Source organism: Hydra vulgaris, chromosome 15 (genome assembly GCF_038396675.1).
Source record: "Hydra vulgaris chromosome 15, alternate assembly HydraT2T_AEP".
NCBI classification, from domain to species: Eukaryota; Metazoa; Cnidaria; class Hydrozoa; order Anthoathecata; family Hydridae; genus Hydra; species Hydra vulgaris.
Genome location: NC_088934.1, coordinates 8,380,897 through 8,399,132, shown reverse-complemented (window position 1 = coordinate 8,399,132; position 18,236 = coordinate 8,380,897). Strand labels below are relative to the sequence as shown.

At 26.3% G+C, this 18,236-nt stretch overlaps 2 protein-coding genes across 3 annotated transcripts; both read right to left on the bottom strand.

Moving 5' to 3' along the window:
* Positions 1-4,096: 4,096 nt before the first annotated feature.
* On the bottom strand, positions 4,097-14,562 carry LOC136071983 (cysteinyl leukotriene receptor 2-like). 2 transcript variants are annotated; one of them, XM_065818945.1, is made up of 2 exons: positions 14,346-14,562; positions 4,097-5,574 (listed from the first exon to the last, which is right to left on the bottom strand). In XM_065818945.1, exon 2 carries the CDS (start codon positions 5,559-5,561, stop codon positions 4,335-4,337), a length of 1,227 nt encoding a protein of 408 aa, XP_065675017.1. In that variant the 5' UTR covers positions 5,562-5,574; positions 14,346-14,562; the 3' UTR covers positions 4,097-4,334. The 2 variants fall into 2 exon arrangements, with proteins under 2 accessions (XP_065675017.1, XP_065675018.1); XM_065818946.1 differs by lacking the exon at positions 14,346-14,562 and adding an exon at positions 13,487-13,623.
* LOC136071984 (5-hydroxytryptamine receptor 1D-like) lies at positions 10,810-12,301 on the bottom strand. Its single transcript, XM_065818947.1, has one exon. It carries the CDS (start codon positions 12,253-12,255, stop codon positions 11,146-11,148), a length of 1,110 nt encoding a protein of 369 aa, XP_065675019.1. The 5' UTR covers positions 12,256-12,301; the 3' UTR covers positions 10,810-11,145.
* Positions 14,563-18,236: the final 3,674 nt, after the last annotated feature.

The window sequence follows — 18,236 nt, the reverse complement described above, 5'->3', positions numbered from 1 at the left end:
TTCACATTCCAACATTAAACTGTAAACCTGTAAAAATGTTTAAGAAGTATCTTCGTGAGTTCTATGTTAAGAGACTCTGATTTTTACTTCCTGTTTTAACTGTATTAAGTTTTTTGTATTCACTTTAGGAATCTTAAATAATTTTTTTGCCATCCCACAAAAGAATTTTTAACTGAAGTTGTGATTTTAAAGGGTACTTTATAATTTAAAAGACGGATAAATAGATTTTTTTTGTTGTTGTTTACTAAACGAAATCTCTTTTTAAATAGAGAAATTATATTGTTTTTAGAATACATAAGGACATTAAAAAACGACTTGGTCGCATCCCTTACGGGTTTATCAAGTCGTTGCATTGTTAACGTTATTGTTAGCAATGTTTTTGTTTACAAATTTTTTTAGATGAAATTTAATATTTATTGATATGCTTATATGACAATTTATACAGATGTTAACTAACACAAAACAGATGCTAACTAGCACAAAACTCAAAGCTGATTACAATGTATGTATGATCGATTGAAACCAGGTTAGAGTTTTATACAGCTAAAGTACTATATTTTCTAAAAAAATTGTAACATTGAGTTGATATTTTGCATTTAAAAATTATATTAAACGTTTGTTTCTAGGGAGTTTAATATTGTACTTTTTACTACCTACTTGCAAATAGAATATTATTCTAAAAGTGTTTGTTGTTATAAGCGACAACTGCGTTTTTTAGAGCTTCAATATAGTTCATGTTGTGTACTCCAATTTTTTCTCATTCGCAAAAACTAATTGAAATTCTGATGAATGAATTCAAGAGCTTATTTGGTCCAGTAACCTAAGCTTACAGAGTGTAAGATGTATAAAATAAATTTAAGTTGTACAAAATAAGTTAATCTTTTATTTAATAAATTGTCGTCGTAATTTATACAAGTTTTACATTTAAATTGTTGTAATAAACAATAAATATTTAATTACTATGATGGTAATTACTTTTTCTCAAATTTAAAAAGTATAGCACCAAAGATTTCATCTTTTTGATAACAAATTTCTCAAATATGTGCATCAAGGAACTGCCTTTAATCTTCAAACTGTTGTAGCTTTTAATGGCTTTCCGCTCTACAGGCATTTGTATAACAGTAGAGTAGTCATTGTAAAAGATAACCAAGTTGATAATTAATAGACTGTTTCCAGTAATCCCTGGTTGTGAAAACAAACCAAGCGCACATAGATTTTGTAGCTTGCATGTCTATTAATACAGTTAAGTACTTATATAAATATGTTTATGAGGAACATGATTGTGCTGATGGTTACAAAAAATCAACACGTATTTAAATTGTTGCTTTGTTTCAGCGCCAAGAGCTCTGAGTATTCAATAAGTGATATTGATATGTGGTATTTCACGTGCTATCCGCTTTTAAAGCAACGCTTTTTAGAACCAGAGAATATATTTTTATGAAGGAGAAGAAAATACATCTACAGACTGTGTTTCACAGCATGATACTCGTCTGCTTGGTATAAACTAAATGATGAAAATAATATAGTACATTGCCATTCTATTTCACTTTGTTTTTAATGCTAAAAATAACAAATGCAAATTAAAACAAAGAAGCAGACACTAAGATGATTGATGTATAAAACCAATCTAACTTGCAAAATATTTTTTCTCAGATTACTACTTTTGCATGCGAAAGCCTGGTAATCCATCAATCAATTAAAAGCAAATAGTAAAAGTCTGGTAATCCACCAATCAATTGAAAACAAATAACAAAAGCCTGGTAATTTACCAATCATTTGAAAATGTTTTATTTTTTAATTGTTGTTTTTTTTTTTAGGTGCCCCAAGAAGTCCTTACAGTCTTATCCCAGAGCACCGCGGATGATTGATGTTGATGAAACTGTTGATGATGCTGTTTCTAATACGTTTAGATGCATGCTCTCAACAAGATTTACCGTAAAATGACATTGAATGAAGAGACTTTTATTTTATTTTATTTCTTTTTGCCACTATTGCAACTCTGATACCTAAAGTATATAGGCAATTGTTTTCCATCATGTTGACATTTTGTGAACATGATTATCCTTTTTCACCATTGGAATGCCTTTAAAATTTACATGGTGGAGGGTTACATTTACCGTTTAATACCAGTTTTATATGTTTTGCAGGTAGTACTTTGTAAAATTGAATCAATAATTAATTAGAAAGGGAAAACATCAGGTGATGAACCTGCCCAAGTTAGATCAGTTTTTCAATTACTTTCTAGAAATTGACAATGAACATGATCAAGCGAAGATAGAAATCAAAAATATACAAAGAACGAATAATCTTCGATTAGAGGAGTTGCTAAAAAACTAAATTGAAAATTAAAATGAAACCAAACAAGAGATGTCAAATAGTTTTTGAAAATAACCCAGCAAATATTTGGTCTAATAAAGTTTTAAATACGTCTTTTAAACGTACTAGACGTTTTTCATACGCTTAAAAGACGTCTTTTTTAGACCGAATGTTTACTGGGAAGCTTCATTTAAAAGGAATTGTAACTAAACGGGCACACAGGTCAAAAAGTGTTGAAGCAGGTCAACCAAAAACAATAGACAACAAAAATAAAGTAAAAGTTTTAAAAAGTTGTAACCTAAATGTGTTAACTAAATAGTTTGGGAATATAAATCAACAAGGATTACTCGTTGGAAACTACGCTTATCAGAAAAAAACTATTCGAGTTAATGAAGATATATCGGAAAAATGTTTTCGTAGTAATTTACGAAAAATTTATAGTTAAAGAATTTTGGAAATTCCCGACAAACGCTTAAACGAGCATCATCTAGATTCAAGTGTTAATTTTATTAAAAATGAGGAAATGATGAAAAACATAAGCCCTTCTTATTATAATTCTGCTATTTCAAATCTCGCTGCTGATATAGATACTAATGCAGTCCCTATTAGGAACATTTGAAAAAATTTCGAAAAACTGAAAGATTTGTAGCATAGCACCATAATAACTTTCAAAATAGTTTGTCTCACAGAAACCTTGTGTCGAGACAAACAAGCTAAAAGCAATTCAAATTTTGAACTAATAAACTTTAAAGTTATTCATCAATTTAGAAACTCTGAAATAATAAATGGAATTTTTACCCATAACTCTCTATCCTTTTAAACGCAAACAGAATTTAGTATAATGAGTAAGGATTGGAAATAACTAACTATTGAAGTTATAAATAAAACATAAAAAACATCATTGTGCATGTTTTGTACAAACCACCGTATGGCTTTTTCAAATGTTTTGAAAAACACATTAAAAAATTAATTTTTTATCAAGCTTTCTGTGGTAAACGTGTTTTTTTGTGGGGTATCTTAATTGCAATGTGCTTTATTATGATGCAAATAAAATTGTTAAAAACTTTCTAAACATCGTATACAAAAATAGATTTATTTCAAAAATAGATAAACTCGAACTACAAGGAACAGCGCAACTTTAATTGATCAATTAATAATTAACGAATTATATTGATCGAATACTTATATTAGTAATAACTAAATAATAGTATACTAAACTGATCTACCTTAACTAACTATAACCAATCAATGGTTGCACATTCCAACATCCAGTGCAACAGTTATATCTAACATTCTAACATCCAGTGCATATCTATCTTCTTTCTTTATGCTATCCTTCTAACTCGACTTTTTCTGATTTTCACTCTAATATACTTCGTTCTTATTAAACTCACTTACTCTTGGTCCGCCGAAGCGGGTTATGATGCTCTTTAGTGAGCTGAACTTGTTTTCGCAGACCTTGGTACGTGGCCTCTATATGGCAATTAGCTGGAGGAGGATAAACCACGATACCAATAATTAACAAATTTACATAAAAGTGGAATATTCATATCCCATATATCTTATTATTTTCTTATATTTATAAAAGTACAAAAATGTAGCAGGAAATAAAAAATTGTGAAATTTTAGAGCATTTGGAGCTCTATTGTTTCATGCCACTGCACGGCCACTGATTTATTTCAAAAGACTGAACTTAAGTCAAGTTGAATTGGGTTTTTACTCAAGCAAAACCAAACAAAAACCAGCTTAAACATATGAAAAATATATAAATTTATGATTACTTTTTAATATAGTCTATTTAAGTTTTGCGCCACTCAAAAAATAAAAAATAATTACTTTTCAAATACGTCAAATTTTATAACTTCGTCATTACATTATGTAAAATTTTAAAGATCTGGAGTGCTTTTATAGATTTTTAAAAGTATTAATTTTTTATAATCTAAAATATCTTTTTTGTGCCATTTATAACAAAATAATTCATGCCACTTTAAAGTTCAAATCAACAATATTACACTTATCTAAATACTCAATAAATCATTAGAGTTGCAGATCCCATTTTCGTGCTGTAAATTGCTAGTGTAAGCTGGACGATAAAGTTTTTGCGTTGAGCGAACTCCATATATTGAAGTAAATTTTGAGACATCCCCATACGTATCATATTTACAACGAGATTTTTTTCCGACTTTGCGTATTATGTCTTGAAGCGCGTTTCGAAAATGAGAACCTGCCAAAAAATATAAAAAAGGGTTTGCACAGCTGTTTATAGTAGGCAAAACATAGTTAAATATAGATGTTACTACATTATATAGTGCGGGGTGGTTAGAATCAAATTGTTGAAGTAAATCAAGCTTCCAATATTGCAATAAGATGATAACAAAATGAGGCACCCAGCAAATAACAAAAAATGCAAATACGAGTGCAACCATTTTAGTTGCTTTCATCTCAATGTGTCGTTTTTTAAGCGAACTTGCACTCATTTTAGCAATAAATTTTTCTTGTTTTATTGCAATTCGCAAAATAATCATATATAGAAAAAAAGCCATTAGTGTTGGTATTATAATTATCACCGAGAGCATCACCGTTATGTAGTATTTATTTGGGTTGTAACAAAACCGTCCATTTCTCTCAACAATTTTGATATATTGTTTTGATGGTGCTTCCCAAGATAACACACCTAAACACGCCCACAATATGCACCATAACCAAATAATGCATATAATTAACTTTCCTTTTCTTTCCGTAAAATAAAGAGAATAAAAGTAAGGGCGTGTTATAGCAACGCATCTATCAATAGCAATTACAAGAAGGTGCGTGATTGACGCTATGGGAAACAAAAAATCTGTTAGCACAAAAAGGTAACACATTTCAATTCCTAAACAAAAGTTTTGATTATGTCTGTACATGTCTATCTTTAAAGATGTGACAAAAATTGAAACTCCAATGTCAGCGGACGCAAGTGAAACTATGAAGTAATAAGCACATTTATTTCTTAAATCTCTTGTCAAAAGTATGACGCCAATACTAAGGGCATTTCCAAAGATGCCAAATATACAAACAAAAGTGCATAACGTTGCAAGCAGAATATTTCTAGGAGAAGGATGTTTATTGCATGGAAAACTATTATTTAAAAGAGAAAAATTTGTTTGATCATCGGTTATGTTTATTGTTGTTCTTTCTGTCGATTCATGGTCTTCTAACGCTACAGCAACCAATAAGTGAATTGTTAGGATTAGAATCACTCTCATTTTTTTATTGAATCTGAAAAAAAAAAAAATTACAAGTAAAACGAATAAATCAAGAAATAAAAAATGAAAATGTTTTTAATAATATTAAAAAGGCAAATCAAGAAAATATTGTATAGCCTTATCTGGCCATAACTTGAAACTACATTAAAAAAATGACAACGTTTTAACAACGTTTAGCCATTACGTTTTTAACAACGAGATATTTTTTAATATAATTTAATAAATTTTGATTAAATCAATATTAAAAAAAAACTACTTTAAATCAATATTCAAAAAGAAATGCCATAGAGAATTAGGTTTGGAATCTAATTAGCTCCAACAACCGTAATTTTTTTATCGTTGAAAATTAAATATTTTGGAAAAAAATATTTAATTCTTATAATTTTTTTTTCTATTACAGGTGCACTCTAATAGCAAAAGTACCCTCAACAAGATGATGTTTTTAATAAAAATATATATTTATTTGTCATTTTAAAATTAAAATTGTGCAAAAATTATATTTAAACTATAGCTAAAATTAAGTAAAAATAAGTTTGCTTACCTATTTTAATTTAATTAACCTATTTTTGTTAAATAAAGTTTATTAACTAAAATTTAATTTACAACTTTATAAACCAAAAAGTTATTTATTAAGTTTAACCAAAACTTTTATAAAATTTCATAAAAAATTTGTGGTTTTTATAATAAAAATGAAGCCAGAAAATATTGAGAGGTAAATTAAGTCAGAAATTATTTGAGATACAAAAGAAGCCAGAAAATATTTAAGATAAAAATGAAGTCAGAAAATACTTGAAAGATGAAAATCTTTGAGATGCAAATGAAGTTAGAAAATAAATTTTACATAATAATATTCAAAATAAATAAATCTTAAATATTTTGTGTAGCAACTGCCGATCAGATTGCGACTGGTTTTACTGCAGATCTTTTTATGTTAAAAAAAGACACTGTTCTAGGCTGAAAGCTTTGTATTTGCATCCGTGTCTATTTTCTTGATGTTTTTTTTAGTAAACAAGTCCACTAAACTTAAAAATACTTTTATTAATAATGACAGAATGGTGATTTTTAACGAGTTTTTGAACGTTTTAAAGTTTCATATAAATTTAGCTAAAGAATAAAATTTACTTAAAAATTTTTTTTAAAGTAATTAATACTACAAACAATATGTACCCAAATGACTATCTTATCCTTTAAATATGTTTTAAGCTTTTGTACGCCTGTTTTGAAGTAAAAAGTTAAATTAATTACCATTTCCCAAAAGTTCAAATTTTTGTTTTAAAATACGCACTTTATCGACTTTTAATTTTTTCTTTGACCGTGTGACAATTTTTTTGTCAAGTTTAACTCAAAAAAAAACAAACTATTTTTCTTACTTATGTTTTATTAATATTTTCAACTTGTTATCAGATATTTGACTTCAAATCAAAAATAAACAAATCAGATTGTTCTATAAAAAAAATTTTTTTTTAGAGATCAACTCATTAAAGAATGTCTGTCAGTGTGTTTAAATTCTATTAACCCATTTCTGCAGTTCAGAAAAAAAATGTTATTTGTAAAGTTATATATTTTTTTTCAAAACTATATTTCCTTCATACTCAATAATATTAGCGTATATAACATTTACTGTTGCATAAAAATGTTTTATTTTAAAAACTTTTATGTACCCTTGCTTACAAATTTTGAGTATTTAAATCAAAAGTAGTCAAAATCAGTTCATCTCTATTCCCATCGATGCCTATAATTTGAAAGAAAATATATTGCAAGCATAATTCAAAAATAATCTTAAATATTTGCGCAATATTGCAAAGAAAGTTTGCAATAAAAACTTTTTACGAGTAATTGCGGTCAATGGAGTCTAGGAATAAATCTAAATTATAAATCTAAATCTAAAATGTGTACATCCTAAGTATTATTATTAATCGGCACGCTGGATATGAATTTATACCCAGTTTTTATAATTTTATAAACATAAATTCTTTTTCAGCCACAATTCAGAAATACTATAGAAAAGACTTTGAGCTTTAGTTCATATTTTTGACAAAAGATTATTTATATATAGTGCATCCACGGTTCATAAATAAAATTTGATGTTGTTGGTGGAGATGGTGTACCATTTGAAGATTAATAAAAAATCAAAACTTATTATAAATATAATACTCATCTTGTTACAGAGTACCGCAGAAAAATATTTAACTAAGAAGTTTACGTCTCCTTTCTTACCGATGAAGCGAGGCATGCTTAGATATATGTGCTCGCACTCTCTTGTAATTTCTTATTTCGATATATACATTATTCAACATAAAATTTAAATATTATTTGCATACGGGGCCGTCTCTAGAGAAAGGGGGTGAAGGGGATGTATAACCACCTAAAAATATTTTATCTAATAATTACTAGGCAAATTCAGGTTGTCGGCAAATCGCGAGTTTAGAATTATCTCGTTCTATCTCCACATTTTTAAGATTTGAGATCTTTTTAAACAACTTTTTATAAAACAAAAACTTTTTAAAGACGACATATAAAAAGATTTTCATTATTTTTTCTTCGCAACTTTTTTTTTATAATAACTTTCAATACAGTAGAAAAACATTACTTTAAGGTACATAACACAATCAATAACTCTGGTTTTTCAAAAAGTGGAGATGGAACAAGATAATTCTAACCTTGCAAAATGTCAACCGACATTTTTGTAAGCCTTAGTCGGCAAAGTTTTTTTTAAGCCAAAGTCAGCAAATACATCACTTCCCTTCCCTTCAAATCTTTAAGATCTCTTTTGAATGGCCCTGGATGTATAAAATTTTATATGTTGTATAAATATTTTGTTGATAAGATCTCAAGGTTTCCAGCGTTATTATGATTATAACTATACAACTTTTTATTAATACAACTACGAATTATTTTATTACGTAATGGAAACGAATTTATATTATTTACAAATTACAAATTTAAACAAAACATATGAAGAAAAATAAATAAAAACCCAACATCTGTAACGCATTCAGGTGTTGATTTTTAAAATGGTAAAAAGTACGTTCATGAACAACTTGACTTGTAATAGCAAAATAGTAAAGAAATGTTTCAATTTTTTTCAATATATTTAACAAATTATAAACTTAAAATAAAAACTTACATATATAATAAATTTATTTATTTTTTAGTTTCTTTTTAGGAATAGATTTAGAGATTAATTTTGTAATTATAAAATATTAAAAACTCAAATTCAAGTTAAACATTCATCAAAAAAATGTTGGCACTCAAAATTTATACTTAAGTTATATAACGCAAAGTTAACAAATCTCTTTGTAGGGTGGGGGGGGGGGGTTGTAAGTTTAATAATATAATAATAACATTTAATGCTAATTATTTTTATTGAAATTTTTTGAGAAATTAAAATTTTTTGATATTTTTTAATTTATAAACTTTGAATAATTTTTTTAATTGTATAACAATATCATATAAAATTTAACTATTAGAATTTATAATACATAGTTACAGAATTTATAATACATAGTTACAGAATTTATAATACATAGTTATAGAATTTATAATACATAGCTATAGAATTTATAATACATAGTTATAGAATTTATAATACATAGTTATAGAACTTATAAATCTGGAACAAATAAACCAGTTTGATCATCTTTTAACTAATTATAGTTCTAAGTTTGACATTTATAGCAATTCAAGTTCTATCATTCAAAACTAACTTGCAATATTGAAGTATTGGTCTTATGGCTGAAAAGATTCATTTAAAAAGTTTGATTATTGACAAATATTGTAAGAATTACTTGGTAGTGTTAAGATGTCTAAAGTAATTTCAGTTATGAGGGAAGCACATGCTGTTCTACAGTTACGAGGGAAGTACATGCTAATCTTTTTCTTAGTCTGAATAAATTTAAATAAATTTACAAATACTTTTAATTTGTTAAGTTTTTTTATAATTCAATGTTTTTTAAAAAATATGAACAAAAAAAGAAAAATAACATTTAATTGAGTATAAAGGTATATTTTAACACAATTTTAAATGAAGTCTGTTGGGACCAGTGAGTTTACCTAAAAACCCACTTTATATTTACACTTTATAAAGTTGCTGTTTTTAAAACAGCAGATGCAATGTTTAAAAAATTCAGTAATGCTAATTGCATACATCATACCGCTGCAATTTCTATGTTACTAACATTTTAATGTTTCTAACATTTTTAATTAGGGAAAGAAGATAAGGTAGAGTATTGAAAAATCTTGACTTCGCCATAAAATGCTTAGCAAATCAAATACCGCTTGACATTCTATATCTTGACTTTGCTAATACCTTTTTCAAAGACCATAACAGCCTTACTCTCTGCAAATTCTCTGCAAGCCTTATATCTGAATATCGAAAATTAAAACATTTAAGTTTAACTTTGATAAATAACGTCTTGCATTCATGAACTTCATTTTTATACTTGAATGTATTTGATATGTTATAGAATTAAAAAATTGTATGACATCAATCATAAATGAAACTTTGGTTATGTCCATATTGTGATAATAAAAACGTTGCAAGTTTCTGCAACCACAACTTTTCTGTAACATAACATAATATGAAATAAAACTTAACCCTTGATACTAGTTAAAACGTTTTTCTATTAAAGCATCAAATCAAGTTAAGTTAAAAAAAAATCTTTTCTGAATGTAAAATAGATTTAAAATATATTAAACAGTTGACTTTTCAGTAATTTCTAATCAATACATAATAAATAAAAAATAAAAAAGTTAGAACGGAAAAATTATAGCAAAAAGTTCACCCAGTTAGTTGGACGTTAGTTGGACGCCTGTGTTAGATGTCTGTGCCAGACATCTAACACATGCGTCCAACTAACGTTCAATGCCCACTAGGATTATAACTACATATCAAATCTCCAATTATAAAATGGTTATTATATAATTCAAGTAAATCAGCCCATACCAACGAATAAAGTCTTTACCCAGTGGGTACGCGTCGTCTGGAGGACGTCCGTTAAACGTCTCACGGACGTCCAGACGTAAGACATTCGGCGGATATTCCCCGGACGACGAATGCCCATTGGGTAATAGTAAAATCAATTTGTTTAAAAGATTTCTTCTTTAATTTTTTTAATGAGGCTATTTATAATAAAAATTCATGCAAATTTTGTTTTATTGAATGTTCGTTATATAAAATATTTTCAAATCCATTTTATCGAAGCTCGAGTACAATAAATATAATAAAAACTATTTCGCAGCCAAAAATGTTGAAACGTTAAAATCTCAAAAAATCTTAAAAACGTTAAACCACAAAACCATTATATTAGAAACAGGTCAAAAATTTCTCGTAGATAAAGTACAAATAATAATAGAATATTAAAATAATAATTAATATTATATTAGTAAAAGAAAATATATATTTTAAAATTACCTTTTACTAAAGAATATTATTTTAAAACTATTATAGTTAAATAAACATTTAATTTAAAAACATTTAAAATATATAATAACTTTAAAAGTAATTTTTTTAAACTACTCAATTTGTGTTATAAATTTATGATTTTATGAACAGTAGTGTTTCTCAATAATTAAAACAATTGAGTTAATTTTTCATTATTTCTTCAATTGTCGTGCTCAACTTTGGCAATAACGGAAACAGAACCATAATGTCTTCATTTGATCTCGGCTTTTTTCTTAATTTACGAATCAAATCTCGAAGCGCATTTTGGAAATGTGAACCAGCTAAAAAGTATAAGAAAGGATTTGCACAGCTGCTAACAGTTGGTAACACGTAGTTAAATAAAGATGTAATGACATTGTATAATGTTGGATGAATTACACTGAACCTATAGAGTACATCAATGCTCCAATACTGCATTAAAATTATAACAAAATGAGGTACCCAGCAAATAACAAATATTACAAATACAAGAGTCACGACCTTAGTTGCCTTCATTTCGGTATATCCTTTTTTGAAAGTTTGCAGCAACATTTTAGCAATAGATTTTTCTTGTTTAATTGCAATTCGCAAAATAATCATATATAAAAAAAAGGCAATTAACGTTGGTATTAGTATTATTACTGAGAGCATTACCGTTATGTAGTATTTATTTGGATTGTAACAAAATCGTCCATTTTCTTCAATAATTGTTATAGATGTTTTTGATGGCGTTTCCCAAGACAAAACCCCTAAACACGCCCACAATATGCACCATAACCAAATAATGCATATAATTGTTCCTTTTTTTCCCGTAAAATAAAGAGAATAGAAGTATGGCCACGTTATAGCAACGCATCTATCAATAGCAATTACAAGAAGGTGCGTTATTGATGCTATGGGAAACAAAAAATCTGTTAGTACAGAAAGATAACACATTTCAATTCCTAAACAAAAATTTTCATCGTGCCTGAACATGTCTACTTTTAATGATGTAACAAATATGGAAACTCCAATATCCGCTGAAGCTAGGGAAACTATGAAGTAATAAGCACATTTAGTTCTCAGATCTCTTGTAAAAAGTATGACTGTTATGCAAATAGTATTTCCAAGTATACCAACAATAGCAACTAAAGTACTAAAGATTGCAAGCAAAAAATTTCTTGTTGAAGGATTTTTTGTACATGAATTTGTATTGTTTGTCGTGCTTGGAGACAAACCTTTAACCGATAAAATACTTAACGTCATAACTACAACAAACAGTAACGGTCTCATTTTCTTATTTAACTAAACACAACTTTGTTTTAAAATTTTTTAAATTATGTTTTGCTTTCAATTAGATATCAATAAAATATGATATAAAAATAAATTAATGGAAAATAACACTTAATTATAAACTTTTTAGCATTAGTAAAAATCAATGTTTACAACGACGTTTAAAAACTCTATAATTGATAATCTTCATCTTAGTTGATATTTATTAATTCTCACTAAAATTTTATTTTTTAAACTGAAGAACCATTTAAAATTTTTTATTAAAAACCGCGCTTTTTGGGTTTATAAATTTTAATACTGTAGAGTAAAGACCTTTTTAAATATAATCCTTCCCATTACGTTTTGATAAAATAAAATGGCGCCACAAATATTGCGTCGTTCTCTATCAAGTACAAAATTGTTACGAGTATATAGAATATAACTATTTCTTTATGCTTCAACATAATAGATAAAAATTTATAAACACTCGTTTTTTGATTAGCAATAGATTAAAAATCTTTTGCAGCCTTTAAAATTTCACTTAAGGAGACCTATTTCATAAAATCTATTTTAACAAGAGAGATTTTTGTATTTAAAAATATAAATTAAACTTTGCTGTCGTTGAACTTTCAAAACATAAAATTTTAACGTAGAGGAGTGGTTAGCACGTGTACTTATACAACATCCATTTTTATAATTGCGTGTCAACTGCGACAGTCATTATTTATGCGGGTGTTGAAAAATTTCTATAGAATACAACAAACCAAAAAAGGTTTGATCACTATTGAAAATTCAATGTAAACAGTTACTATTATGGTGAAATGTGCTCACGAAACTTTGAAAAGTATGCAATTTTAAAGTAAAGATAGAATAAAGTTATACTTATATATGTTTGTAACATTATGAATAACTAAAATAGATTTATTTCAAGTTTTCTTTTGGATAATGGAAGTTATAAACCTTAATAGAGTTTCAATTTGTATTTCAGGTTTAAATCCTAACCTTGAAAGTACATTGAATGCATATTGAATGTATCTTTAATCCATAAATATATTTCTCATTTATTCATTAGATGTATTTCAAAAAAACCTGATCAAAGTAATCTTCCCGTTGCGACGATGGTGTCGCTTTTATATAAAAAAACAAACAAACAAACATTTTATGAACGCCATACTTTGAATATGCAAACATGCAATTGGGGTTGTTTAAATGTCTGGTATGAAAAACAAAAACATTTTAAGATTATACTTACAGTATTTTAAAAAATTTTATAATAATGTGGTCTTAAACGTCAAATATTTATTATCTTGTAAGCCTTCTGATTGCAAATCAATCAATTTCCATTTAGTTATATAGGAGAATACGTTAATAAAACAAAAATTAAGATAAAATGAAAACTTTTCCACATGTTTAAATGAAAGTATAAATAATTGAAATTTAACAAAAACTTGATGTTAGGATTTGCAATTATCGTTAAAAAAGGGCTATTCAATTGAGGCGAAGCTAATCCTGAACTTTAAAATAAATTCAAAAAACATTGAACTTGCTTTATAAACCGTCTTACCGCTTACAAACAGTTACAATGGTTATTTTTTTTACCATAAGGAACAAAATTAACTTTCTTTTGCAGCTTTTTATAGTTTACCGAACGAAGTTTTAAAAAAACGCCGAAAATAGCATCATTAATTATCATATTCGACAAAAAGATTTCAACCATTCACTTACTAAACTACGCAGAAAAATAAAATTTCGGAAGTCTTGAAATTTAAAGAACATTTTTTGGAATTGTGCTTAACAAAATTTTTAAGATTATACTTTCAATCGGCAAATAAAAGCTGCTATCAAAAAATTAAAGTATGTTTCTGTGTGTGGAGAGAAAAGAGAGATAGAGAAGAGAAAAGGGAGGTAGAGAGATGGTGGGGAGAAAGGAGGGGGGGGGGGTTAGGTGATACAAGTAAAAGCAGAATGAGAAAAGTATTTATTTATTAAATAAATCTAATAGTTTTGTTAACATAAATTATATATAAGATAATAGAACTGGAAATAAAAAGTTCTAAAAACCACTTTTAAGATTTTAGTATTCATTAAAAGTATTATTTTGAATATCTTACTATTTTTAATACTTTTGTTTGGATTGTAGTTTACTAATCTTTGACTTCGTTTTCTTTCATGTCATCGTGTTTTTTTCTTTTTTTACATTGTAATTAATCAATTTTTGAATAAGAACTTTTTCTTTTATGTCATCGTAAGGCACAACCCAACTGTCGTTTTTTCATTTTATTTTTATTTTTTATATATTAATAATAACTGCAAAAAAAAGAACTTTTAATTTCCGTATTCCGGAAATATTTAAATATAGCTTCTAAACTATTTATTCTGCAAATCTGTAACGCAGATTCTCTCTTTTAAGCTTTCTTGTTTCAAATAATAATGAGAAAAGTGTTAAACATATTTTTGACTTTAATGTAACTTTGATATTTTTTCGCAATTTTGAAAGTTTTGACAGGAAAAATGCAAATGTAATTTGTAATTTAAAAAAAGTTACATTCGCATTTGAAAAACATAAAATGATAGATTTACATTCATTTATGTATGTATGTATGTATGTATGTATGTATGTATGTATGTATGTATGTATGTATGTATGTATGTATGTATGTATGTATGTATGTATGTATGTATGTATGTATGTATGTATGTATTTATGTATGTATGTATGTATGTATGTATGTATGTATGTATGTATGTATGTATGTATGTATGTATGTATGTATGTATGTATGTATGTATGTATGTATGTATGTATGTATGTATGTATGTATGTATGTATGTATGTATGTACGTATGTATTGTATGTATGTATATAAGTATGTATGAATGTATACATATATGTATATATATATATATATATAATAAATATATATATATATATATATATATATATATATATATATATATATATATATATATATATATATATATATATATATATATATATATATAAACATGCCCTACAGTTATTTTACATGATACATTAGGATTATTGTTAGTATTAAATATATAATATGTATATATATATATATATAAATATATATATATATATATATATATATATATATATATATATATATATATATATATATATATATATATATATATATATATATAAACATGCCCTACAGTTATTTTACATGATACATTAGGATTATTGTTAGTATTAAATATATAATATGTATATATATATATATATAAATATATATATATATATATATATATATATATATATATATATATATATATATATATATATATATATATATATAAACATGCCCTACAGTTATTTTACATGATACATTAGGATTATTGTTAGTATTAAATAATCGAACAAAAAATCGAACATAAAGGCAAAATTGAAATTAAACTTTTAAACTTTGCTCAATGAGCAAAGTTTAATTGTTCAACTGAAAGATTCAAATAACATGAAATTTACATTCAAAATCTTTTTTAAAATTTTTTTACAAACGTATATATATATATATATATATATATATATAAATCATTTTACCTTCTTATAAAAAATTTCAATATAAAACAATTTTTTACAACTATTTAGTTATGCATTTTTTATTTTAAACCAAAAATTTTTTTATTTAAAACGCGCAAACATTAATTAAACTATGTTGTTTAAAAATGCAGTCTTAGTTTAATCTTTTACTCAAATCAACACAGTGGGTCATTTTTGTAAAAAATTATTACGATTCAACATGGAGAGACGCGGTCACCGCGGGTCTTTATTGTGGAACATTTAACAAAATTAGTTTGAAACTGATTTTAGTCTAAAACTTTTTTTATAAAACTAAACAGCAGTTTTTGCCTTAAAGCTGAAATTACTAAAACTTTTATTGCTGATGTGTTGTTTAAATTTAAGAGTAATTATTATGGGGTTGCAGGGAATAGTTTTACCCAGTGGCGTAGTAAGGGCCATTAACTCCTGGGGTCAAAATAGAAAAAAAGGTTTCTTTTAAAGTAAAATGTTTTTTTTTTTTTTAAATAAATAGACGAGCTTTTTTTTTTTGCTATTTTTTTTTTTTTTTTTTTTTTGCGCCTCTTTATTCGTTTGCGCCCAGTGCTGAAAACTCGGCCCCCGTATCGCCAAGCTACCAATCTTTGCTCAACTATTTTTTCAAAATTGTTGAAAAAAAGATTGGTTTTTTAACCACTTTGCTTTCTTTAAAAAAAACTATATTAGAAAACCTATGCTTTTCAACTTCAAGTGTTTTTTAAAGTTCTGCAAAATATTACCAAATGCTTTTTGATTCAAGGAACTAATATCAGCAATATTTGATAATGCTGATTAAAATATACTAAATATCTTTAGTTATTAACAATATCTAAGGAAGTTCTTAAATAATTGTAATAGGGGTATTACTAGTAAACAATAAACTTCAATGCATTAATGATTTGGTGGTAAATTTTTACTTTCTATGCAAGGCAGACAAAGTCTAAACCCACAAAGTTGCTGGAACTGCTACGCACAAACTATTTATAACTGAATGTTTCCTTCTTATACTCCTCCTACCAATATAAATCTTTTTTGGGATTTTGGTAGATTAATATATTAGTATCTCTCTCTCTCTCTCTTTCTCTCTCTCTCTATATCTTGGTCTCTCTCTCACTCTTTCTCTCTCTCTATATATATATATATATATATATATATATATATATATATATATATATATATATATATATATATATATATATATATATATATATATATATATATATATATATATATATGGTCATTGGTCAATTTATGACAAGTGTTAAATTAGTCATTTTGAGATAAGTATGCAGTTTTGTAATATTTTAACTATGATTGCTGTAGTTTAAAAAAAAAATTTTTTTTATGAAAAATAATTTATTTTTTATTATTACCCGATTTATGGCAACAAATCAAATTTTCAAACTCTTCTCCTGCAAAATAATATAATTTTTCATATAATTGCACGTACCATAAATTGACCAATGGCCACTGATATATACATGCATGTATGTATAAATTTGATAATAATAGTAGTATTGGAATGATAATTAGATCATTCACTGCCTAAATCACTTCTACCTTCCCGGGGTTACCTCACCTCTTCTATGCATCACGCAACGTCCCGGGTTTTATTGCAGAATATAGTAAATAAATATTCTGAAGCAAAATTTAAATTATTTTTTATAGTTAAACATTTATAAACCTAATATAACTAATCGTACTTGATATCAAATACTAATAGTACTTGATATGTTGTAAATAATATCAAACCAAGTAAGTAATAATCCTTGATATGCTGTAAATAACGTCAATCCAAGTAAGTAATAACAATTGTAATATAAAAATGATAAAAGAAAAGAGAAAAATAAAGATAAAAGAAGTAATTAATATGAAAAAGCAAAGATTTGAACAGCAAAACGTGGGAATGTGTTGAAGATAAAAAAGACTTATGACGTACATATTTATCTTGTAAAATAATCATTATTTGCCGCCTTTGTAAAAAAATCGTTAAAAAAAAGCTATAACTATTATTTTATTATAAAACAATATATTTATAAAAGCTTGAAATATTTTAATACAAGTTTTTCTAAGAACTGGGGAACGAAAAAAGTACAAAACATTTTTCGTTCCCCAGTTACACAACAAGTAATTTTTCCGTTTAAGGCGAAAATTTTTTTATGAAGAGTTGTTTACCATTCTATATATGAAAATATAACTTGGTTTTTAGACTGTATCTTTTCCGTGTTTAAAGGAAAAATAATTTTGATAAATATATTGGTGATAGTTACTCTAAATTAGAAAATTATAACTCGAAATGTCCTAAATCATGCATTGTTTAAATCACTTCTACCGTATCATTTTTTTTGAAATCAATTTTTCGTAAAGGGTCGTCCATAAAATACGTACGTCTGAATTTCGACCCTTCCCTCTCCTTCCCCACCATTTATTTTACTCTACG

What these genes read in the sequence shown, in the direction of transcription:
- LOC136071983 (XM_065818945.1), bottom strand. Translation starts at nt 5,561, where the DNA reads ATGAGAGTGATTCTAATCCTAACAATTCACTTATTGGTTGCTGTAGCG.
- LOC136071984 (XM_065818947.1), bottom strand. Translation starts at nt 12,255, where the DNA reads ATGAGACCGTTACTGTTTGTTGTAGTTATGACGTTAAGTATTTTATCG.